We start from the raw sequence: 26,842 nt of genomic DNA on the forward strand, positions 1-26,842 counted from the left end.
TGAAAGCTACTCAATTCTGTACTTGAAATAGTCTTTAATAATCCTTCCCCCTCTTTGTAAAAATAAATTGAGATCTGCTGATGAAAAGCCATAAATAAGAGCTAGATACTATTTATTTTCACCAGAGTTGCCGTTTGCCAGCTGAACACATCTTTCACTAACGCTTACAATGAAAGTTCCCCATTGAGAGACAGACATCAAACTTGAATCAAAGCAATTTTAATAGGTTTAGGCTAACAAAAAAACCCAAACCAAAACAAAACAAAAATGCAGAGCAGGACCTTAGCCATATACTTAATTTTCAGTTTAACACCACATAATGCCAACTTCTACTTATCATGACACCACTGAAAGGCAGTATCCTTTTCCTAGACTAAAGGTCCAACATCTATTAAATTTGTATTTCCCTGTGGAAGAGGCTCCTTCTACTCATCCCTGTCAAAGCAGGGGTGACCTCAATTACTTGATTTGTTTGTTCTGTAACTCTCCATCAAGCTATTTTACTGCATTGGTACCAAGCACTGATGCGCACTGTCATAACCCACTTCTTAAATACAGAGGGGATGGTGAAATCCTGACTTCTTAAATGCAACTATGCAACTGAAAGGAGTTTAGAAACTTATTGGGCAAGATAATAATTCTGTTAGTTGCATTACAGGCTAAGTAGTCAGTATAGGTTTCCATCTCTGTGGAGTGGATGTGGGTAGTTTCTGTGACAAGAGAAAAGCTGGTCCTGCAGGAACACTTCTAGCGCTGTCACATGCTGTTCTGAGACACATTTCTCACAGCTTTCTGAATATCTTAATATTTTTAAATTAAGGTTTTCCTTAGATTTTATTTTTCAGATTACATAGAGTAAGGTTACTTTTGTGGAAAACAAAGAGAAGATCCACCATGAACCAAAACACGAAGGCAGGTGCGATTCCTTCCCTCAGTTATGCGAGAAGACATTCTAAATGCCAACTCTGATTTTTTTTATTTATTGACAGATGAAACACTGCACCCAGGGCAAAAAGCCCCAATGTCATTCACATCCTCACAACAAAAGCCTGCTTGAGAAGAATATTACCTCTACTATATTCATCGACCAAGAAGTTAAAGAGATTTTCTGAGCTCTCGATCAAAGAACAGAAGTACAAAACAAAGCTTGTGCCAGACTCATCCATCATCTTTGTTGTGAAGCATTTCCCATGCATGGCTCCATCCTCTTCAACTGCAATTACTGGCAGCACTTTGACAGAAGCAAGGTGTGTGTCTGAAGAGTCTAGTCTGCAACTGTGCTTCATGTAAACAAGGAAATCACCTCATTAGTAGATGGTTTAGAAAACCGTGACAATGAACCAGATCTGGCTATGACACACCTTGGTGTATCTCTGAAGCTGCTACTGACCATGCAAGCAAGCAATGGTGTTGTCAACAAGTGGAGAGGATTTGTACAAATAAAACCTGAAGCAGAGATGAACAAAGCCAATGAACCGAATGAATCGATTATTTACCAGATGGATTTCAGTATCATCTGCTTTTCAGAAGGCTATTAGTGAAATACGACAACCTCTGTTATTTCAGAACCTAAGAGAATTTTCAGTGTAATAATTTATAGCTCCAAACCCCTAATATTTTTTTTAGCCTGAGTGGAACAGAAATTGCAGAAATGATTGATGCATGTGCAAGGCTAATTATTGGAGGGATCACCATGTGGTGCTTTGAAGAGACAAGTCTCTCTGAGTCTCTCCCCTCTTTGTCTTGGAAAGATTCTTGTGGGTTTTGCAGCACTTCAATTAACAGTGTGGTGTAGGGGAATGGAGATAACAGCAAAGGACTTTCCTCTCCACTGTAACCTGTCCAAGAAGAGCGAATTGTACCAGCAAAGCCCCCTTCTGAGGACCAGCTTGACATTTGGGCTGGATTTCAGGGAAGACAGGAACATCTGCCTGCTGCTTGTGACCACCTCTGGCTTACACGTTTTATTTACACAAAGAACAGACCACCTTGTAAATTAGAGCAGACCTATGGGCAGAGGATGCGGGTACACTAGGACCCAAATGCATCAGCTTTTACAACTGTCTGTGCCTGTTCCATGGTTTGCTGTTGTGTAGTCATCCAGGGGGCAAAACAAGGTTCACATGGGGAGTTACACACAGTAGCTACTGTGTGGTGATTTTTGGTGCAAACATCTGAAAACACAGCCACTTCCTGAAATTGTTACTTCCTTCCATTTAAATGGTGATTAAAAAGTCTTCACATGCAATAAAACTCTGTAATGGCCCCCAAAGTATAACCCTCATACCACATATGAATTCAGGTCCCTATGAGTGAAATAGGCATGTGTAATGAAGATCTTATTTTTTGAAAGGATATTCAAGCACAATCAAGTACTTTCGCTCTACACACCCACACCAAAGTGGGCACAAACCACTTCCTGCAACCAAAGACTCAGTTCGATTTTAGAGACAGAAACCAATTATCCACATCGAAATATGGCAAGGAAAACAGCCTTATCTCCTCTAAATACAGACTGCAACTCAGATGCACACTGGTGTATCTTAGACTGAACAGTCTAGTAAGTAATGGAAGAGTAACAGTCAAAATGAAGAGCAATTACAGAGGGTTGAAGTTACCTCACACACACACCAAGAAATACTAACATGAAAGCAATGGTATGGAAAGTGAATAATTTCAACATGTAATCCATATGTTCCAGTTTGTTGCTATAGAAAACAAATGCAGAATTTCAATTTACAAACAACATATCTCTTGTGGAGGATTTTTTTTCCTCTGTTTTCTGCAGAATACATCAGATTGAAGGCACAGACCTCATTTGCCACAACTTAATCTATTCAAAATGAGATGTCATGCAAGTAAGTTTTTGAGCAGCAAACTGCTTAACTATGCTAAACAAGTTATTGCATTTATTTACGTGATGTCGCACCAAATTATGAAGGCTGACTCAAGTTGTCTGTTTATTTTGCCGAGTTACGTCTGCTCTGTGTCTCACTCCTTGATTTAATTGAGCTGCTGAAGATAATATAACTTATCACACAGACACTATGCCATGTTGCTAGATTCTAGGTTAATTAACAGTAGCCTACAGTCACTGAATTTCTCACATGGTTGGCCACTTGGACCCTGTCTACTGTCTAGCTTCACTAATCAACGAGTCTGGGAATTCTACACGAGCAACAGAATACGCTAACAACATACGGAGCTCTTGACTGCATAGGAAAAGAAAACACAGCTAGATGGTAGGTAGCCTTTGCTTCTCTCTGGAATTAACCCATTCCTACACACCGTGCGGCCAGGCTGCACACTTGGCAAAACTTCTTGTACACCAATTGAGGAAATTAAATCCCAGAGGCTGCTGCTGTCCCTCAGGACAGAAAACTGCGGCTGCTGGTCCGCAAGCAGAGCCAGATGACGTGACACCAGCAGCCGCCAGCCCTGAGAGGCTGCTGCCTCCCCTTGTACAGCACCACAGGATGCACGGCCGTGTGGGGAACTGGCCCCATCCTACACTCATCATTTCAGCGGCACTGGCCCTCCAATGTGGCCTGCGTGCAGCTCCTTGCACCCCAGTGCTAGCAGAGGAGACAGCAGTGAGTGCCACTGCAGCAGCAGCTGTCCCAGGAGCTCACGAGATTAGAGCACCTCCCGGGTCCCGGGTTAGAGCACCTCATCTCATGCCAATACTAGACTGAATCACAGAATGCCAGGGATTGGAAGGGACCTCAAAAATCATCCAGTCCAATCCCCCTGCCGGAGCAGGAACACCCAGATGAGGTTACACAGGAAGGTGTCCAGACGAATTTTGAATGTCTCCAGAGTAGGAGACTCCACAACCTCCCTGGGCAGCCTGTTCCAGGCTCTGTTAACCTCACTGAGAAGAAGTTTCTTCTCAAATTTAAGTGGATCTCTTGTGTTCCAGTTTGCACCAATTACCCCTTGTCTTACCATTGGTTGTCACTGAGAAGAGCCTGGCTCCATCCTCGTGACACTCACCCTTTATATACTTATAAACATTCATGAGATGGCCTAAAACTAAGGATATGTTTTCTTGATATGCTTAGACTCCTGGCAGGCTGCTGTAAATGCTGCTTCCTCAAACCACATACTCCCAACTGCTTCCAGTGCATCAGACCACACTTGCTGTTCTGACCGTGAACTAACCTCCCAAATACCGATTTTCAGTCAGCACTTACAGCGAGATTCCCTATGTGACCACACAATCATTAAACCCAACTCAAAGAAGTTGGCAGTAAACACAAGGTAGGGCTGGGAAGGTACCAGGACACTGCTCTCAGCAGCCCACACTTTGGATCAAATGCATCACTGACTTCTCCCAAAAGTGGAGCTATACCTTCAATGTAAGAAGAAGACAAAGTTCATAGCATAAATACTCCTCCCACTTCACAACACCCTCCATCATTTAAAAAATGATGGTACTTTTTATTATTTCAACCTAGAGAAGTACTTTTTGTTATTAACATTCATCGTTGTTCACCCTGAAACACCACGCATATAAAGGGAGGTGCCAAAAGGAAATAATGATTTTTAGTGTTCTGATATTGATTGTACTCTGTGGTTAAACCTCACACTTCAGGCAAGTTATGCCTAGCTTAGACAGCAGGTTCATCTAGGAGTTCTGTAAAACCTTTCAACAGGTCCAGAATTTCAATTGATATAAACCCCTGTACCCAACGCATCTTTTCCAAATGACGAGCCAGATATCCAGCAAGCTGTAAATTTTGTGTAGAGCCCATGACATTTGAAATTCATATATACAACTCTGAATTTCACATGATCTGCTTGTTATTTTCAGCACTGGCATGAAGGTTTTCAATCCTTTTTCCACAACAATGAAAGTTAAAATTGTCACATGGCTGTAAAATCTAGGACTTTAAAAGCAAAATGAAACATACAGCAGATATCTTAATATGTTAAAATTAGGACGCTCAAAACTATTAATGCAGAAACCATAGTTCCTTTGGAACTAAACCAATTGATAACTGGTTGAGGAAGGAGCTGACCCACTCTTTTCCATGTCTACGAGACTTCTCTGACCTTGGTGCATCCCCACTGTCACCCTTGAGAGACAGGATTCGGTGTCCAGGTGTTTTGGTAGATTCTGCCAGGCAATTCGGATTTTTCCTTGTCTATATTAATATTCATCCAGACATGCCTGCAATCACATACGATGAAAACGCTCTGCTGTACTGAAGGGTGACAAAGAGGGAAGTAGGAAAGAAGGGACTGGGAAAGGAAAGGGACAGAGACAACAGAAAGACAACACGTGCAACCCAGAAGCAGAATTACTGCGGCCCTGCATGTTGGGCAAAGGGCGCTCAGCTCCCAAGTGAAAACTAAGCACCTATCTAAGGAATGTAAACAGGATTCCTGCTCCAACACCCCTGACACAGCGTAACCAAGGGGACACGAGGCTGGTCTCTGTGTATTACTCAGCACACAAGTATTTTCCAACTAGATATGAATTTGATAGCTCGGCACCATCAGCAGGCAGCAGAGGACCTGCAAATCAGCAAGGGTCATTTGCTGCAGCACATTAATAGAGCCTTTATGACTTTAAAACTCGAGCAGATGCTGCGGGCAAGGCCAACCTGGAGCCCCCTCCCTCGGATCCCATCCCACAGGAATTCCATCTCCCCAGCGTGCCTTCCACTGCAGGGTGTCCAGAGCCCTGGACGTTAAGCCAGGATCCGCTTTAAATGTAGAAAATGCCTTACCCTGAAATAAGTGGTTTCTCTATTTTTTTTTATTATTTATTTTTTTTTTTACAGTCCAGTGTGACTATACCAAGGCCTTATCCACAAGCAGCTACACTCAGTATATTCAAAACTCACTTGCAATGAAGATTCAAAACAAATGGTCTTTTTCAAGAGGATAGAGGGGAGTATTGAGCTATTTTCTGTCTTCGAGGAGAGTGATTTTTGTTTATCTGGATATGATTATATATAGCTCAATTCTCTACAGCCTCCTTCAATATCAAAGATTGTTTTATTTATCAAAAATTTAAAAGGCTCAAGCTGTGCATTTTGTATTCAGATAATCCCCCCTCCCAACTTAGTGTGAGATTGAGAGATCCCTAATTAATAGAATTATCTTGCACTTACATGGCTCATTCCATTGGAAGCTTCATAAATATTTTATTAAGCTCACATTTTAAGAAGCACTAGATACATTGAGAGAGATTAAAACCATGTTAGCCATGCCTACTTATAAAAACAGAATGAAAGGGAGTCACCTTTTCCCCATTTGTCCATGCATCTTCCTTTTCCAAGGAAAACAGTAAATACTGAGTGAAGACCAGCACCTCTTTTCAGATGTTTTAACTATGTAAGTAACTGGGTAAGACAAACAGGGCAGTCAACCCTGAAGACAGAAGACTGCATGCTAAACAAATGAGAAAAAGAACAAATAAAAACCCACCAGCACTACTTAACTGCAAAAAGCAAGTTGTCCAGCTGTGAGCAGTAAGGGAACAAAACCTGCACTAACGCAGGTTGCCACAGATGCTTTTCTCATACACTTTTAACATAAAGTGTGAGTACGAATCAACACTGGTTTCAGAAAAGGTGAACACCTGGTAACCTAATAGCCATGTTCTGCTTCCTCAATCTCCTACACCCTGACATTGGTGAGGAGGATTGCACATCTACGTGCATGTGCGGGAGGACAGGAAAGATATCACAGCCTTGGCTTCTCTGTTAGTTTTATGGAAGTGTTAGAGATGGACTCACCATCCTGATCCTCAAGCACTACACAAAGAAGCTAGAAGAGCTAAAACAAGAATCACTCCCTAGCTCTGCTGATCAGAATTGCATTGCCATCTCCCTGCTCTGTACCTCTCATATCTACATTAAATGCAGTATATTTACAATACACTTTTATATAACTTTGTATTATATATGGGAACATGCAGCAAATTAAACTTCTTTTGTCATACACTCATCTCCTACTGTTCCATCCCACCCTCCCCTGCCTGAGAGGAAACCGTAACCTGGTGATCTAAAGGCTGTGATCCAGATCCAACTGCAGATGGAAATGGGGCATGCCAGCGGCAATCTCTCTTTATGTTCACCTACTGACAGATGGAACAACAGTGCCCAGTCCAATCTTCACCCTTCTTACCACCAGCACCTGGACTGCTATTATGCCAGCTGAGAGCACTGACAATAGCATGGTTTACAAAAGACTCAAAATTATCAGAGGGCTCTGAATTATATTTCCTTATTCACTCACAAAGAGTGATTTTACGGGGAAAAAAGAGTCAAGAAACAGAAGTACAACTGCTTGTTCTTTCTCTAAGGCCATGCTCAGTGATGCAAGGCTCCAATTGATCTTTAAATTGGCTATTACAGCTCAACTGAATTATGAAATCAGTTTGCCTAACCAGCTCACTTGCTCACTCACAACTGAAATAAGCCATTTTCCATCAGTATCTCCCTGTCATAACATGCTGGCCTAAGATGTCTCTGTATGTGACTACAGCAACAACAGAGGCTTCTTCAGTATTATCATTCCAGTAGACAAGGCAACCACACAGCAGCTTTCTTCTCTAATGCCCTTGTGACTTTAAGCAAGCAGTTTCTAAATATTTACTGAAATTGTTACTTGTTTTTATTGCTGAAAACAGATTTATTTGTTCCAGACTTGTTTACCACCGCCTTTAAAAAACCTCTAGCTTAATAATGCCTTTTAGTAGAAAATTAAGTGAAGGGATATAGGTAAAGTGGGGTGACTACCTAAATAATTCCGTGTTATGAACCATTTAATAATTTGAGGTGCATATCACAGTGTTTTGAAAAGTTAGGGTCTAGTTTTTCTTCACACAGTTCTTGCCACATTAAGGTGTTTTAAAGACATTAATGCAGTATTACAACATCCCTTAACTAGAAGAATATTGTCGATAGCACATCCTTTAAAAAGAAATAACACTACCCAAGAGTATAAGGTGAGTTGACAGCAAGGGGGAAAAAAACACCAAAAAAACCAACACCAATTCCCCTGACTTATGTACTGAACCAACTTTTAAAAAATGCATTTAAAATAAATATATTTATGCATTTTATACATTTTGGGAGAATAAACGCACTTATTTTGAAAAACAACTAATAGTCTTCAGTATACCTGGTCAAACAGGAGCACATTTGATGGACATACTTTGTTTACCAATTAAATTTTTTTGACTCATTTGAGTAATTTACTTATTCATTGATTGTGCTTTTTATAGCGCTTTCCATCAACTGACTTAATCTTTATTGTTTTAATCTCTTAATCTATGTAGAGATAACATCTCAAGATGACTAAAATGACCACTCCACGAACTGATACGACTGCAGAGGATGTAAAATTCACATGACCTGTTCTCATGGGTCCTACCAGCCAGCTAGAGGTTGCTGAGATATTCCAAGTAAAAAGGAAAAACGCTTTCCCATCCATCCAGTGCTGTCACCGCTTCAAACCACTTTCTTAAAGCCACCTTCTGCTTTTACAAACAGGTACAGCAGCCCTAAATGCAAATGCTATGTAAGTCATACCTGCTATGGATTTGCTCTTGCACTAATGCGCACAATGGAAGGAACTCAAGTAGCAAGCGCATATGTATGGAGAAGTGCCAGAAATGGTATGACGGAAGCTAGAGATGTGTTGCCAGCTATGTCACGTGTTCACTGCAGAGTCTAACCAAGTGCTGACAAAAAGGATTTCCTACGCTCATCTCACACTGAGGTGACACCATGGATCCAACCTACAGATTTCTAGAATTTTCAAATGTTCGTCTTTATTTTCCAATAGGCAATTTTAAGCAATAGGCCAGATTAGTTAGTTGCACAGGAAATACTTATAATTTAAAAAATATGCTAAATACTATGGGTACTAGAAGTTTTAAAAGTGTAAGTTTAAAACGTGTGTATTTTCTCTTCAAAACCAGTTAATACTAACATTCCACCCTACAAGACAGGTGCTGCAGTGAAACGAGGACAAAAGTGTACCCTCACCAGCTTTACCAGCCTGCCTCAAAAGATGATGGGTTATATTCCACCAGCTGGAATCTTGTCAGATGAACAAACCGGCCAAATGCTGCAAACATCAAGCAAGTTTCTTCTTCCCCCTCCCCTCCAGAAGTGTTTCCAGCACTTTGCTTCTTTGCTTTTTCCCTGTGGCTTCATTGCCTGTGCCAGAGCCACCCCTGCCAGGATACGGGACCTAATGGGGCAGCAACGTTGATTGACAAGTCTGTAAATGGACTGGAGGAGTCAGGAAAGCTGGTCTGCTGTCAGTTCTTTCCTAAACACACTTAACTCTAGCAGAGCAATATTCCAGGTACTGAGTATGAAAGCAGACAAAGAATTTGCGGCTATGGGCCTCAGCAAAAAAAAAAAAAAAAAAAGAAAAAAGAAAAAATATAACTACTAAGACAACATTGATTGACCATTCAACCCATAGGCTGTAACACTTGAGGCCCATCAAAAGTCTTTATGGAAATGAAAGGTCTTTTACACCATTAGTCTTACTGCTATACGTTCATGTTAAGCTGCTAAAAAAAAAACCCCTGTAACACAACCAATAATTATGTATTCTAAATAAATGAGCCCTTAACAGAATACTTCTCATTTTGAAAGTTCTTGAAGAATGAAATTTTCATGAAGCTTTATGAAAAGCTTTTCAGCTATAATTTCATACCAGTCCATATTAGCCAATCCAAAATGTATTAAAAGTGACACGTTTAGGACTGCTGAACATTTACATGAGTTTGCAACAATAATGTTGAAGAGCAGAAGAATTAGTTCAAACATCTCAGGGCTTCAGTGCTAACAGTTATGTAAATATATGAAGAATTCTGTTTTCCTCTGAACTGCAAGTGACCAAAAACTCAGTTGCTGAATGGTGAATGAAATGTGCATGTTTGTTTCCAATCTGAGCAAGAAAAGATCAACACAAACAGACAGCAATTACAACTTTTAGCATCTCTGTCTGAATGGCTGGGTGGGTATTACAAAGCATTGCAACTGCAGCAATTCAGCAAGCTTCCTTGAAGGAAAGAGCAGAGAAATGCTAATTTGGTTCCAGAAATCAGCTATGTGATGTGTGCCTCCAGTTAAGGGGAGCTCCCCGAGCGATCCAGCGTCATTTGACTGTATTGCACCATGTGTCCTGATGGACTGTGACACAAGCAGCAGAAACAACCTTCTCTGTTCCCACCATGACCAAATACTTTTGACACCAGAATCTTTTCATACTTCCCTTTAACCCGTTACTAAAATTTCAGCACAGTTGTAGTATGTGCCCTGACAACCCTCCTCGGCATGGTAGGAAAGATATCACGCCTCTCTTCTGAAATGGGCGGCTTCCTTGTAACTTGAATATAGAAAGATTTTCACCATCTTCCTCTTTTCAAGAATTTCAGAAAAGAAACCTTACAAACTGACTGACAGCAAACAGAGACAATAAAAAGGCAGAAGTCCATAGATTTAAAATAGCTCTTTGTCTTTGAAGTGGACCCATCTGGGTGAGAGCAGAGAGATGTCATGCAACCCACCGACTTTGCCTGGTATTTGCTCATATCACATACGAAAAATAATGGACAATGTCATACCTCTGGCCTACTATGAAGAATGGTTTAAGAAAACCAGCCAATCCTCTGTCAGGACTTCTTAGGCAGCGGGAGCCAAGCTGGCTCCTTCAGAAGGCTGTGCCTGGACCCGGGCACCAGGGAAGCCCCCAAATCCAGCTCTGTGCCCACCCGAGCAGCTCCTGCTGCCCCGCACCTCTGCGGTGAACGGTGCCTCAGAGCCACCCGAGCCATGAATACTCAGCAGATGAACAGATGAATGCTGCAGCCTTGAAAAGGGCAGTTCTCAGGGGCTACAAGACTTTTGCTCAGCACAAAAACGTTTTGTGCTTTTGTTTGTTTGGACAAAGAATTAAAGAAGAGAAGTCTGCACCCTGAACATCCAGCCTCCTTCAATACACCCTAAAGAGTCTCCTGTGTCATGACAAACTAATTGTATGTGTTAAGGGAAGGCTGTTACTTTGGCTTTTTCCACTGAACATCAAAAAAACTTATGTTTGATTTTAAAGCGCATACACTTACAAATACTGAGGGAACCAGCTACAAAGAGACCACACAAGCTGTTCCAGCCTTCCACAGAAGTCTGGGTTTTTTTTTAAGTGTAAATACACAGCCACCTCTTCAGTTTGCCTTTTCATCTGTTCTGAAACACTTCTTAAACACGCACAAACACACACTTAATTTCCTAACTAGCCAATCATATATGAGTTTTGAGGTTGTAGCTTTAAAGCACTAAAAAAGATGAAGGTAAAACAACCTTGATCCTGGAACAGCACTCAGGAAGGATATTGTGGGAGTCTCACAAGCCGCAGAGCTGGGAAGAAAGAAGCCTGTCCTGACCCTGTGTTGAAACCTGATCTAGTTAAAGAGGCACATGGATCACCATTTATAGCTGGGGTGAGGGGCAGGAGGGCGGCAGACAGCCCTGGGTCTGCCTGAATGAGCCACTGGCTGCCAGCAAGGTTATAAAACACACAGATGCCGGGTGCCAAGGGAGGGCGGTTCTCTCGCCCCTGTTGCAGTGTACCTTCCACACCACTGCCGCACAAACCACCGCAAAGCACACCGCTCTTCACAACAGGAAAACTGGGGAGAAAGGATTAAAGACTGGAGACTAGGAAGGAAAAGACTGGCAGAATTTTGCTTGACCCCATGGTTAATCCCCAAAATCCGTGAAGACGTGTTGATACAGCCACGCGTGGTACTGCTATTCTCCAAAGGGCAACATGTGCATAACAGTGAGCGGTACAGTTCTCTTTGGGTGAACTGGACATCACTCTTTGTGGTACCACGTTAATTTTGCCAGCTAATGACTTGTCTCAAAAAACAAGGTAAATGTCTCCAAACTGGAAATTTATAACACTGTGACAGATAGGTAACTTTCCTCCAAAAAGCTAGTAAGAGTTGGTTTCTGTCTCTTTCTTCACTACGGCATAAAATTTTGGAACTATGAAAAAGCAAAGAGCAGTCTCTGTGTTAAGTTCTTCAACAACCAAAAAATCAGCCATTCCTCTCCAACAAAACTAAAAGTATTGCCACTTTGACCTCCCTCCCCCTTCCCCTCAACCTTCAACAATGGAGAAACATCCCCGCTGTCTATGTAAACCAGCACTATGTATAAAGGATTTAGTGGTTTAATTGATGGACTAACCGTTACATATGCAAAAATATATCTTTAATATTGTAATAAGTGTAATTTGATATTCTTTTATCTAATTAAAATACTACAAATTCTCAGTGTACAGAAAGTGACAGTTCTAGAAAAAGGAACTGAGCAAGCGGCATCCTCCATTTGTCTCCACTTGATCTAAAGGTCGGTTCTTCCAGCTGGAAGGTTAAATTGTTCTGCAAGTTACTTCATTCCTCATCCTATGGGCCAGGATAGCCAAAAAGGACACAAATTTGTGCCAGTCAAAGGCACCTTTTTTGGGAACCAGATAGTTGTTCACAAAAATCTGGGACTGAAATCCCAGAATTCATATTTCCCTCAGGCATCTAAAGGACCATGAGGCACATTAGCGTTCACCACAGAGTGATGAAAGAGAGAGCCACCACAGACCAAGACTAGATTATGAACAACAATTCTGCAGGGATGTATTCCTATTTCTGACTTGAAAATAAACACAGACTTGAAAAACAAACACACATTATCAGTTCTTTGCATTACACCACATTCTAGAAAATATAAACTTCTAGTAATATCTAGGCAAACGTGACAAAACATAATGATGGAGACTCCTGAAACTAGGAGAATGGAAGCAGATAATTACGAGTTTGAAGGGACCCATAAGGATCATCGAGTCCAACTCCCTGCTCTTGCAGGGCTACCTAAAACTAAATAATATGATTGAGAGCATCATGCAGAAGCTCCTTGAACTCTGACAGGCTTGGTGTTGTGACCAATTCCCTGGGCAGCCTGTGCCAGTGACCAACCACCTTCCCAGAGAAGAACCTCTTCCTAACGTCCAATCTAAACTTCCCCTGATGCTACCTCATTCCATTTCACAGATCATTTGCTTGTGCACTCTTGCTGGTCACCAGAGAAAGGAGCCTCTAAACATGCTGTGGCCTGAACAGACAAAGAAAACTGCTCAGACAACATAGAAAAATGGTTTGGAAACATTATTTCATAGAATAATGTCTTTCTGTTTTTCTAATGTAACTTAGAAAATTTCAACCAGTTTTGAAGAGATGAAATTTAGAGCTCATTTCATGGATCCAGCTGGGATAACCAATCTTCAAAACACCTGTGTGCTGCTTGCATTGAGGCACCTGTTTGCTGCATGGATACATTGGTTTAGAGATCAAATCAGGAAACATCAACATGAGACACCATTCTCTTGCTCACCTCGTCTACATCGAGGACCACTACTATAAATTTTCTGTAAGGATTCTTGCATGGGAAGAAGAACATATGTGAGGGGAGGATACGTGCTGCCTCAACGCCTGAGAGCAAAGCAGCGAAAGACGGCGCCTGCTCATTCTGCCCTTGCCTTTATAGTCTCACTTGGTTATAAAAGCATTTGTGAGCACAGTTACAGTGGGGAAACCTGTAATGAGACTTAGATCCCACTGCCCTTCAGTGAATTATAAGGGCCTCTTCATCCTTACAAACAGATAATTCTGAAAATTGTACCTTGCAAATGGAAGATTTTCCATCTCTGCACAAGCTGATTAACCCAAGCACTTGGAGGTGTGCCACCTGTCCAAGTTCAACTCTCCAGGCAGCGCAGGTCTCAGGTCAGATATTGGATTAGAATCAAAACTGGCCCATCGCAATTTTGGATTACTGTGTTCAGAGCACTGCTATGACAACTGCCTGCTGTGACATCCTCAGGGCAGAGCTGGCAGGACTAGCACCACTCTGCTTTCAGCTGAGGCAGATTTGGTGAGTCTCCAGGCTGAAGACTTCTTAGAAACGTGAATGGTAAAGTTTGGCTTTTGAGGTTTTATACACCAACTTTGCAGCAGATAGTCTTCAATGAAATTAAAATGTCTCATTCCTACTACTCTCCTCCTCTCTAAAAGGCAAGGACGTGCATTAAGCAACAGGTAATTGTGATGTACGACACACTCCCCATACAATACACAGTCTAGTGACAATGATCTCCACCTTTGGCTTACCTGTTTTATGCACTGCAGCCGGTCATTGGTCTGCTGTATGTGCCTGTCCATAGAATTCATTTTGATTGTCTCCACTTGGCTTCTACCTGAAAGCCATTAAAATCCCTCAATCTGCAAGACAAAAAAGAGAGTAAAGATCAGTGAGCACAGTCCATGCACTTCTGTCACCCAAACAATCGAGCAGAGCTGCTTGCAAGAATCCGCTGAGCACACTGAGAGATAAAATAATAATCCCAGTAACAACGACAGTCTGTTTTTTGCAAGGACAAGGGCATGGGGATTCTTTCTAATCTTCCTCTAAGAGAAAATACCTCCCATAAATATTATTATAAATTAATCAGATACAGCACAGTATTATATGACCAAAAATAACACAAAGTGTGTGTTACGAAGACTCTGGATTTCTGTGTTGAAAATAAAAGCAACAGGCATACTTTGGACTTTCCTACAATTAGCAGATCTATTTAATGAGCCCTTGAAATGGCCAATATGACAGTGAGGGAAAGACTGGGATCCACGACTCAACCAAGAACGACTAACAGAATGACTAACAATTTCAGATGCACAACCCAGCATCTGGAAAAAATGCCTGATGTTCAGACCAAAGGGCTGAGCAGTTCCTGCCCTTCTGGAAAAACTGGGCTCGTTAAGGCATCTATAGCTGAATAAACTACCTGTTACTTCTGGGAAAACATGTCCTGTGTTCTTTAGGCCAACCTCTAACTGTGTAACTTAAGGCAAATTAAAACATCCCTGTGACTTAAAAACAACCTAGAAAATGGAAATGAAGGCTCAGAGTACTGTTAGGAGTTTTCATTCATGTTGCTACACCTGTATAAAATAATCAAATTAAAACCTGCAATAAGTTATGATGATCTAGAGAGCAAATCCGCAGTCCCCTAAGCCCACGGGCACGTCGCCATGCTGAGCAGTTTGTGGATACAGCTTGGTGCACGCTGGTGCCATCGAGGTGAGCCAGGCTGTGTGCGCCCACCAACGCTTTTTCAGAGCCCTGCTTTACATCATCCTCCACAATCACATGTAAGCGGCTCTTTGTCAAGGTAACGGTACATGTCTGGAATCAAGAACAACGCCTGCAAGAGGGGAGAACACGAGGCGCTAAATCAGCACACAGACATCGTGCTGAATTCGCCTTTTACCTCTCCCTTATCCCCGTGTTCCGACCAGTGTAAGGGATCAGCCGGAGCACAACCAGCTCTACTGATCTGAAAGGCAGGAATGGCCAAACTGCCACTCAAACTTGGACCAAGAGCAAGACACTAAAAGCACAAGTAAGTGTAAATCCTGGCATCGTCTGCATTTCACTGGGCCACTTCCACCTATTCCACTTCTCTGGACATGCCTTATAGTTTTCCTATAGCGGCAGAACAGGAGATCATAAATACAAAGGCCAACAACTAATCAACAGCTTCAATCCATAATTCATATTACCAAACAGTTTGCACTGTGACTTCTACTTATTTATGTTTTAAGCAGAACTGCATGAGACTCCAGCCTGTACTTAATAAGCTGAGCAGCGTTAAGTGTTTTGGTTTGTTGTTTGTTTTATTTTTTTAATCTTGAATTCACTTCTCAGGGGCACAGAGATGTTTCACACATACATATGTACACTCTGCTGTTTCAATCACTTTCATGGTGTCTAAAGGGAAATGACACCACATATATTTTGCATTGGAACATTAAAACTGTCTATGCCTACAAATTCCTGTACCCTTTTGCTGTGAAAGAACACTACAGTTGTATACTCACACAAACAGGGAGTGGGCACAGATTCAGAAATACATACCCAAATGCTGTATTTATGTGAAACTTTATCCTAGCACAAGCAAGGTCATGGACTATCAGAGAAACCTCTCCTTCAGGAACCTTTTCAGTGCCACTGAGCAGTTTGTCACTCAGAAGTGCCCAGGACAAAGCTCTATTCCACTCCCTACATACACTAAGAGAACGCAAAGTTTTCAGATAGATTTTCAGTTAGAGAAGCCAGCTGCTCACCACTCCTGCCGCACACAACTCAACATGTCCCCTGTTAAAGCACCTCTGCAAGTCCAGTGTTGTCCATGCCGAACCCCCAGAAGGAGACGAGCATTCCCATGGTGGGAGCCCTGACTGCACGGCTGTCACGGTGAGACAGGCTCCAGACCACAGCCTCCCTGTGCGTCCCACACACCCAAGGCGCCCAAGGTTTCTGTACCTCGCTGATAGTGTTCTTCTGTGGCTCCTGTCAGATTAGACTCGGGGAAAGAAATCTTTTCTGCTAGACAGCTAAATGAGGTCTTATAACAGCAGCTTGAGCTCCTCATCTCCACACTCTAGACACAAGAGGGTTCAATAAAGCACTCCTGTCAATAAATTGTAATACTTATGAAATAGAAAAGCCAGTTTCACATACAAGTATTATCGTTTGATTATGCCGCTGCCACCTTCTCAGTAGTACATGCCATCCAAAGGTCCTTTAGCAAATGTAAATTGATGTATTTTACTAAAAGCGAGTAACACAGTCTTATCTGCCTGTAAGACCCCCAAGCAGACCCCAGTAGTCATGAAGTTTAATCTCTCAGTGGACAGCAGAGGTATTTATCAAGAGATAAGCTAGCCCAGACATGACACCGCTTGAGCAATGATCCATCTTACAAGCTGGGACACATTATCTGCATTTTAATTGAGCATCAGGACAGATGGAGAAGGGCATGCTGAAAACAAACACAAATGCATACATGCACATAGGTTTTTGTTGAAAAATTTTAAGAAATGCAAGCTGAGGGTTTGTTTTTGTTTTTTTGTTTTTTTTTTTTTTTTTTTAAATAAATCAGGACATTTTTGCTTAAGGAACCAGTATGTAAAATACCACATTTTTGGTTGACTTTGTAACACAATTTTTGTCTCTTTTGGCATTATCGATTTAACCTTTTCAGTGTCATACAGCCACATAAGCCAAATCGAAGAAACAGCATCTATCCCAAGCAACAGATACATAGACATACTCTGTACTGCCAGGAAACACAATTGTCAAGTAAAGCCAGCTACGCCAGCACTCAGACTCAAGGCCAGTGGCAGCAGGAGCTGCCTCTGGTGTTACAGGCAACACACCTCATGGCTGGGAGACTGCAGAGAGGTTCTGCAGAGACTATGACGACTTCCATTCACCTACTGTCACTCATGCCAACTAACTATCCCACGTGTTGATTTATGAAATAACTCCTCCAGGCAGTAAACATTCGTTGCACAAACCAAACAGACAAAATGGTACATATGAAGCCCCATCACGTGCGATGACATTAATACTTGGTACTTCAAATATCCTGCCTCATTCTGCCGACCCCATAGGTTCATTTTTACCTTTCTCTCAGATACATTATAAGACCATCAATTAGAATCATTTTTTTTTCAGTGAGCATACTGGCTTTAAGTAATTTTTGCTATAATAAACATGGAGCTCATTAGTGGGAAATTATCTGGAAATTATGCTTTCATAGACCTCAGCAAGAATTAAAATATTACATGTGAAAAGTGAAAATTATTATACGTATCTGAAGTTTTACCAAGGCAGAATAAGCATTTTGACATCAGACCATTTTGCCTGGAAAAAATACTGGAAAATTAAATTTCCAGTAGCTGTACCTACTACACAGGTACTGCTGTACGCTGGTCTGCTCCCCCACACGTACATCCACATCCTGAGATTTTAAAAAAATGCCCTTTCTGTCGATTTCACACTGTTTTAAAAGTAGCAGCAAGATCACATTATTCAAAAATAAAGGTGCCTAAGATACAGAAATGCCGACAGCGCTGAATAAGAGCAGACTTGTATTCAGTTAAGTGCCAAGCACTTATTAGGTCACAAGCAAAAATGACTTTGCGGGGTCTCCCCCCAGCCTCTGGTGAACCTGCACCAGAGACCGTGCTCTGGTCCAGACCTGGGAGCAGCTCCAGACGCTGCAGCGGGTGTTGCTGATAGGGATTAAAGGTACTGGCAGAATGGGATAGAGGACGGAATTTTGCCCAGTGCTTCATAACCCCTCTGTTTGCTGCACACATTAGCCGCAAAGGTTGCACGCCACTGCTTTATATGCTAACTCCATCCAAAAGGATAAACAAAAAAAGAAGCGTTCCCAGCACCTTCTGGTAATTCAGCAATAAAAAGCGCCATTTTTCTGCTGTCTTTTCTGAGGTAAAGACCCAATCTCTCTCTCTTAAAAAAGAAAAAAGTGAATTATTCTTTGCCTTCCCTCTTCCCTCCCCTCTAGCATGTGAGTTTATAGCCCTAGGCAATAATTAAAGAACCCTCATTTACATATTTATGATGTCTCAAAAATGGAGAATGTGGTTTTTTAAAGGAGCAGATGTATCGACCTGTTATACTCTTTTCTTAACCCTAAACATACTGAATATTTTTTTCTTAAACGATTACTACAAGCCCCCCTTCAATAACCACAAGAGAATGAAATTATCTAGTGGCTAAGAGAATTTCAGAAGGTTTTGCCACGCTCTGTGTTGGTTGAAAGTCCAAGTTGGGAGTTGGCTGGGAAGCAGTGGCTGTGCGTGGTGCGGGGGCTGCGGCCCCAGCCGCACCAGGGGACGAACACCCTGCCAGCGGCTGTTGGGGAACCGGGGCTGCTGTAATTAACAAGATCTACTTTGGAGCCACTTTGAACCACTCGATAGAAGAAGGACATGAAAAAGAGACACAGGAAAAAAACCTTAACAGCCGAGAAATTCCTTTTTAACACCGTTGAGTAGGTGAGAGGGAGAGAAGAAAACTGTTTCCTAAGCAGGAGTTCACCAATAGCAGTAGAACAGAAGTTGGTTAATACTGTTTATTCAATCAGCTAAAACTAAAACTCATAATTTCCCACACGTCTCCAGTGTGCTGAAGGCTGTACACGAGGGCAGACAACTTTATATAACCAGTGACTTTGATCACGCAACAAGCCAAGCCAGAGGAAGGTCAGCAGAGGCCTGTGGGGGCGAACGACGCCGGGAGGCCGCAGCCGCAAGCGCAGAGCTGCCGCCAGCGGGACGCGAACCCCCGGCCCACGACGCGCAGCTCGCTCCCCGCCGCGCCGCCAGGGGGCGCCGCAGGGCCGCGCCACAGCCCGCCCGACCCCTATCAACAACAACCCCTATCAAACCAACAGCCAAACGCACAGACCCGCGGGCAGAGCTCACAGGGCAAAGGTACGATGCGGCTCAGCACGCATGCGTTCACGCACGCACAAATGCACACACCTGTGTCCTCACACAGTAGTGAAGGGTCTTTAAGTCTGCTTTTCAGTAAGAGAATTTTCCAAGATGCTCTTAAGGATTATTTTTCTTTCAAGAATAAAGCTGAAAACAAGTTAAAATGGTTGTCATAGACAGGTATTACTTTGCCCTGCTAGATATAATACTTGGAACAAAAAAAAAAAAACCACAAACAAACACAAAAAGAAACCACAAAATCCCACACCACCACCGAACATATAAAATGTTAGGTGAAAGGTTATTTTAATCATTAAACACTTGAAGAGGAAGTCGTTTTAATAAAGCTTTATTTACCATAAGCTGCTAAATAGCTACTGCTGTTGGCTTTGAGCTATTAAAAAGGGCCAGATGTGAGACAAAGCAGCATTTGTTATGCTGGGTGAGGAAGAATAGATATTTGTGCTGTGCTGCTTTCCATTGTTGCTCTACAAATGTGCAGTAATCCCCAGAAGACTTTCTATCATCTTTGACTGCGAGGAGGGAAAGCGAGCGTGTGTGTGCGCTGCCGGCACGCACAGCCCAGCGAGGCGGGAGCGGCTTCTTGTGATTTATGGTGGCTGGAGCTGCAAGGGCTGGCGGTTTTGTCAGCGCTCAGGAAGCTGTTTCCGTAGCTTGGGTACATTTTTATATACAGAGCCTATTATTAATATATGCAGGCATGAACAGCTAGCTGGATACACACAAAAGCAAACCCACACACGCTTTTGAAAAAAGCTGGCACGACAGCTTGCATAAGCAAGGCTGCTGGACTCCTCGGGGAGGAGGAGCGGCGGCGTGCTCAAGTTGTTCCATCATGAAGCACACCTGCAGCCTGGCTGCAAAAACAAAGGTGGTCGGGCTGGCGGGAAGCACACACAGGGCACTGCCATACGGCCTATGCTTAAAGTATAGACATACTACAAAAAACAAACAAACCACCAAACACAAACAAAAATACACAAGAGTGGGATTGCAGGGATGTAAAAATGCATCTAGCTAAGGACAGCGTTCCTCCAAGCCTGGACAAGGCGGTCACCAACCAGCATTAACCGTACCGCACACGAACCACCGCAGCCCTCAGCCCCAGCCCGCTGGCTGAAATCACTGGTTTCCTCAGAGCGAGAGCAGCATCTGCAGATCCCAGTTTTGGGTAATTGCCCTGCTGCGCTGCTTATATTACAAGGTTGGTTTCCCTGCATTCCACCCAACTCCTAGTGTCATCAGCTCTGTCAGCTTGTTATCTTTAGGGAGAGCAAGGAGGGAAAAGGACACTGCAGTTTAAAACAGCAGGAGGTAATAACACAAAATTAAAGGCAAAAGTGCGTAGAAGTGTGCTCCTGGGGAGCCAGGGCTGACAGACCTGCTGTAGTGCTCTCAGAGGCTTTGCACACTCCAATATAGACAGATCTGCTAGAACAAACATTGACAGTTCCACAGCACAATCCACTGATCCAGTGGTTTATTAAATGTGCTGTAGCTCGCAGGTAAGAAATGCTAATCCTCATTGGGACAGCTACAAGCAAATGAGCCATCCCTAAAAGCTTACAGCGTTGCACTCAAATCATTTCACAACCAGCATCCCTCATCGCTCATACAACAATGCTGTGAAAATACCCTCCCTGATAAATTGCAAATTCCTAAAGCAAGACGGAACCTAGCATCTCTTCCCACCTTCCAGGCGCAGCGGAAGGACTGCAGAGGCAACCAGGTGAGTGTAAGAACCGAAAAGGATTTGCACTCTGGCATGTGATGCTTGCTTATTTACCTAATGAAAGCTCGTTTCTTTTGGAGGTTCTGTGGTAAGACATAACGTATATGTTCAAAATACTTTGTGTTTGCCTACCGAATACTGAAATACGCATGATGTGTTGCTAACATCATCTGGCTTAGGTGCATTCTAAGGGATGAGCCTATAGACTTGCTACAAAGAATGTGTATGAGCAGTAAACTTTTTCCTGCCCTCACTAGACATTTATCAGCTGCTAAAGAAAGCCAGCTGGTCTGGACATATTCATCTAAGTCATTTGCTTAAAACCTGAAAAGATGAGCTACAGAAGACAAGCTAATATAAGCATTTTCTAAAGGTGCAGAGGAAATGTTAAGAACCCAACTGATCTGTACAAAGACGGTCTCAGAGGCAGGAGAAAACATAGAGGGATGGCACTAGCAGCAAATAATTTAACAATTTAACAATAACCTATGGAAAGTGAAAATGCTATTTTGAGTTTGCTGTGCTCTGATAACGTCTCTCTTGAACCAGACAGCCTGCTATGTAACAGAGGTCAAAACCTCATGGGTCAGCCCAAAGAAATGCCCCTAGCAAGAAACATCTCAAGCCCGATGTGAATGAGAAATAAGGAGGATTTGCAGTCTGACACTGAATGCCCTCTTACTTATCTGATGAAACTAGGCATGGTTTTGGAAGTTGAACTGTAGCATTTGAAGGAAACTGTCTGCTGATTTCTTCTTGTGATACTGAATCATCACAACTCATATTCCTCATTACTGGGTGGCAACAGAAAGAACATAATAATTCCCCATCCCCAAACCATATTGCACTCAATAAAGGAACGAGGATAGAGCTGGACACTTTTTTTTTCCCCAGCTTTGTAAAGAAGGCAAAATAGATGGTAATTTCTATTCATAGTGTATAAACACAAGATATATTCACCTTTTATTTCATCCTATGTGAACTAAGAAACAGCTCCCAAGACCAATGATTCCTGGTAAACCAGCAGGGAATTCATCAAGAGACAAGGGAGAGGAGAACGAAAGCAACATTACCTCTATTAGCAAAGCCTCTAGAGAACGGAGCAACTGAACAGTGACTTTGGGACACAGGCTCTAATAACTGATATCTGCCGTTATTCTGGTCCATTCCGGTGAAATTTAAGTGAAGATTTACCCAAGTTCCGAGACCAGAAGGAATATAAATTGCAGGAGGAACAGCAAAACCTGTAAAGGCTAAATATAGCTGAAGAAACAAGGTAGAAATTGATGGCTGTGAGTTTTTGCAGCCAGAGAAACAGAGTAGTCACTGGCAGCCAAATTGTATTTTCTGCACTTCTTCCAGTGGCTTCCCAAACATGGCTGCTCTCAAACTCTATTAGAGTTATGACAATTTAGTGCTGGTGGGGTGCCATTTCTTTAAAATAATTTAAACTAAAGATACTGGACAACTGAACACAACAATACAGTTTTGGCGAGATCTATAGTCTCTTTTACAATCTTCATTTTAAGGGAGCTGATTGGATATCCATCCATAGTAATCCTTCTGGACACGAACAAAACACATCAAAACCCAAGGTATTTGGTTTTATTGAATTGCCCTGCAAACAAACACTTTATATTTCAAGTCACCAACAAATCCTAAATTATAAGAAACCTTGCTGACAGTCTGGGTAAAATGGTCCAGGATTGGACAAGCAAAACAAGCAACTGTGGATCCCTCAAGGAAAACTCTTTTGTACATCCACAATGAAGCGCTGTGTGAACGCAATATATGGGGAGGCTTGAAATGTAACTGCTATTTACGTTAAGTCTCAACAGCTCACATTCAAACACCTGAAACACAAGCAAAGTGACAGATCCATTGCTACCAAAACATTCTGAAGCCGAGGAATATTTTTGACATCCTATAGTTGATTTTGAAAACAATGTAATTTAAAAACTGCAGTGCCTTCATTCCAATAAAGTCAAGGCTGCACACATCCCTACTATTTGACTTTGTATAATGTAGTCATTGCTTATCCTGTTCTCTAAGTGCCCACAATTCCACTAAGGTGGAAATTCTTCTAGACACCTGGATCACAAAACACTGCAGGAGCTTTTACACAGCAAAGTCTGCTGCCTTCATGAAACATTCTAACTGAAACACCCGAGATCATCTGCACTGCTCCAACCTGTTTTCTCACTATCTTATCACTTGAGAGAACTTTTATATCCAGAAACTGGTCTTTGAGAACTGCCAGTGTCACAGACCTATTTTACAGGCAAATAAAGAGAATTTTACACTTGCCATGAAACAAGTTCAATTTTAACAAGAATCTTAACAGACACTTCAGTTCTCCAAGGTTTGATGAACTGAATGGCTGAAGATCTGTCACCTGCTCAGTTCGCAAGCCCCCAGGGACAATCAGGAAGAGAGTTCAGCAGCATTTCTTCCGCAAGCACCGATCTCTGTTAGCTGTACCCCACTAGGTCTCTCACCCTCAGGTAACAGCGTGAACAAAGCTGGAATGGCATCTGGCAGAATACAACAGATATTGAGCAGGTGTTTTAGAATCCTCTCAAGTATCTGAAAGCAGCAACTATACAAATGCCGAACTGGGCCTGAACAAGAGCTACTGTGATGGAAAAGAGTAGGAATCAACGCTGTATCCTCTGTTAGAAGAGGAAGGCACAGTTCCCAGTATCACCACGGCTGTTTTGACCGGAATGTGCCAGGAGCAAGCCTGACAACTTACGAGCGACAGTTGTCCTACAAACTAGAGCAGACAGACTTCCCATTTTTATTACAGACAATGTAAACAGAAACAGTATTGCTAATGAATTATTTACAGTGCAGTCCATAAATTAAGACATCTAGACTGTCTTGTGTTTTTCATAGCACTGTCATTATTCCCAAGTATCTGCCCAGGAGCTTTTTCCCATAACCGCAGGGCCAACCCAGCCCTGTGAGCAGGGACCTGAGCTCTTTTGACTAACCACCACCAAACACTTCCCTTCTTCAGCTCCTTTGGCTTTCCAATTACATTGAGAGCTCCTCAGGGTAGATGCTATCTCTAATAAATACACAGAAAGTGCCTAACAGTCACAGTTCAGTCTGGGGCTACCACTTGCTAGTTCAATACAAACAATGAAAAGTGATATAATAAAATATGTAATGTATGTACCGCTATGCGTTAAGGATAAAACATCTAATACTGCCCTTCCTGCAGCTTCAAGATAAAATTCCAAACGTTCAGCCAGACTTCCAAATACAGAATTAAATTAATCTGATGAACATACACTGTACATCCAGACAACATCAGGATAAAAGCAGTTTAAGTTCAGATGACATTTTGTTTTCTTCCACTCCTATCCTTCCTTTCTAATTTTTTGTTTAAATGGTTATCACGACACAGTGTAACACGCCTCAGAAAGCCACACGCTTTTCTTCTTTGTTCCCAACAGCAACACCTCAGACTCCGGAGGTCAGCTTTATCGCCTTCGAGTTTTTCTGAAGCCCTGCCTGATTAGACGCACTCCGGACCGACTTTCATTCGGATCAAACGTGACGTGCTGGCGACACGCACGCAAAGCTGGCGGAGCAGCCACGCAGCAAAGCCTTCAGCAGGCAGGAGGAGGTGGAACGTCTTTTTTAAAACAATGCACAGCTCCCCCCAGAAGAGAACAAGTACCCCCTTTGAAAATGTATGTGCCTAAAAGTGGCTGTACTTCGAACACAGACCGATACGCCACGTTTTCACTCTGATGAGCTCAAGGAGAGACGTGTTGTTGTCAAACACTGCAGAGAATAAAACTGTTCTATCTGACTTGTCAACCTTTACTCCTGATTTTTTTAATCCCTGAGTGGCTGCATTTTGGCACCTTTTTGTCCCAAGTAACTGGGATTCACTAAATCTGAAATTTTGCGGGATATCTTTTTAAAGATGATAGCTGCCTGCTATGCCATATTACAGGACTAAAAAGGTTCCTGCCTATTGCACAGCTGACCCCAGCTCGGATAGAAAAGGGCAGACTGGCACAAAACAGGCCATTGCTGCAGGAGCAGCCCCTTCACTCCTCTTCAATCTGGGACAAGGGAACTGATTCAGACACTTACTACCAGATATGAGAGGTTTGAGTTTTGGTTTTTTGTTTGTTTTCTCACTTGGTTTCTCTTGACATAAATCAAGCCATGAAGAAGTTATGTAGTAAACAGCAGCTCTTCCTTACCAACAAAGAAACTTTCACTAACTTGCACTGCCTCAAATTAAGGACTTATTTGAGCCATCCTTTCCTACCTTTCCATAGGCCTAAAATTGAGCCTGGCTCCACTGTCATTTATAATACATTCAGATGCTCACCAGTCCTGGATAAGGATATGTCTGGTCTCCTATACTTCCATGCTGTCTATCAGTTGGTTGAGTTAGGCAGTTCTTCCCTGTAAGATGATGGTGGTATTCAAAAAGACAGATAGTAAACTGCTAAATAATGCAGTATTCTGTCTTCTACCTCCACACTTCTCAGTTTATGATGTCACTCTTCCAACCGTACAAAGGTTAAGAAGCAGGCAAACACCTACACGGATGTCTTCTACCAACAGCTGACTTCTCGGCTATTGGCAAACAGCAAAGCAGCAACAATTAAACAAGTCCTTAAGTTAGCTGTAGGCAAATACTTTTGAAAGAAAAAGTCTAAGAGAAAAAACTCACCAAGCTCTTTACAGGTTGGCACAAATACTGGAGATGTATAATAGATATCCCATTTTCCTGTACAAGACATGACAAAATACAATCTCCTATGAATTACCAAGGGAAGAAAGCGTGAATTTTCAGTTCTTTTCAACTACTACTTCTCTTCTTTAGAAGAATATGAACTATTTGACAACCTTCTCTTTTTCTTACCAACTCAAATGCAGAGGTATTACTGCAATACTAGGTGTTACGACCATCTGTACAGCAGGACAAATCAAGGCACAAACCCTTTCTCGACTCCGGTAGGTTTTGTTCTGAAAAGAAGCTGCATGCACAAGCGGTAATTAACCCACATTATGCACAGACAGAACCGTAACCTGAAGAATTTGGACCCTGGACCTGCCCAGAAAAATGCAAACAGTTGTGGCTCAAAAGTTATTTGTATCAGCAAGCGAGGCACAGGGAAAAAAATAACAACAAAAACCAAAAATATCAACAAAAACACCCACCACAAAACACATGAACCCTGCCATGAAGTTTCTAGAGTGTAATTTTAATCACTTTCCTTTGCAGTCATTAGAGCACTGTCAAGATCTTTGTAAGATTTTTAGTAAAAAGATCAGTGTTTATTAATCACCTACCCTAATTCGATCTTAATCTTATTAACAATAAACAAAGAAACAAATAAATGGAAACTCTTAAAAGGCCAGTTCTGTAACCATAAACATACTATGCATTCATTCCTCGTAAGACTGATTCAGTCCCTGAACATATCCCGTGATGCTAGACATAACAGTCACAAGTCTGTGGACCCTGGCTCCACAGAATAATGACTTTCTACCACCCGCAAGTGTCATAAATCCATTGTACAAGCTGACTATTTTTGAGCTTCTTCCCATTTTGCTTTCCATGCAAACACACCCAGTTTGCACATGAATTTATTTTTTACTGCCTTCAATGGGCCTGAAAAAAATTAGGGGGATGCATA

General features: G+C 42.2%; 1 protein-coding gene and 1 long non-coding RNA gene across 19 annotated transcripts in view; one reads left to right on the forward strand and one right to left on the reverse strand.

The window, feature by feature from the left end:
* ZMIZ1 (zinc finger MIZ-type containing 1) overlaps positions 1–26,842 on the reverse strand; it is a 346,742-nt gene that overhangs the window by 143,661 nt on the left and 176,239 nt on the right. For all 18 annotated transcript variants that reach the window (XM_065067708.1, XM_065067704.1, XM_065067693.1 and 15 more), the window contains one exon: positions 14,210–14,320. In XM_065067708.1, the coding sequence (XP_064923780.1) occupies positions 14,210–14,269 (60 nt within the window). In that variant the 5' untranslated portion in view covers positions 14,270–14,320. The remainder of the gene's footprint in view (positions 1–14,209; positions 14,321–26,842) is intronic.
* LOC135579778 (uncharacterized) lies at positions 20,726–24,990 on the forward strand. Its single transcript, XR_010473540.1, has 2 exons — positions 20,726–21,161; positions 24,629–24,990. It is a non-coding gene; the product is annotated as an uncharacterized LOC135579778 (long non-coding RNA).

This window comes from Columba livia, chromosome 6 (assembly GCF_036013475.1).
Source record: "Columba livia isolate bColLiv1 breed racing homer chromosome 6, bColLiv1.pat.W.v2, whole genome shotgun sequence".
In the NCBI taxonomy this organism is placed as follows: domain Eukaryota; kingdom Metazoa; phylum Chordata; class Aves; order Columbiformes; family Columbidae; genus Columba; species Columba livia.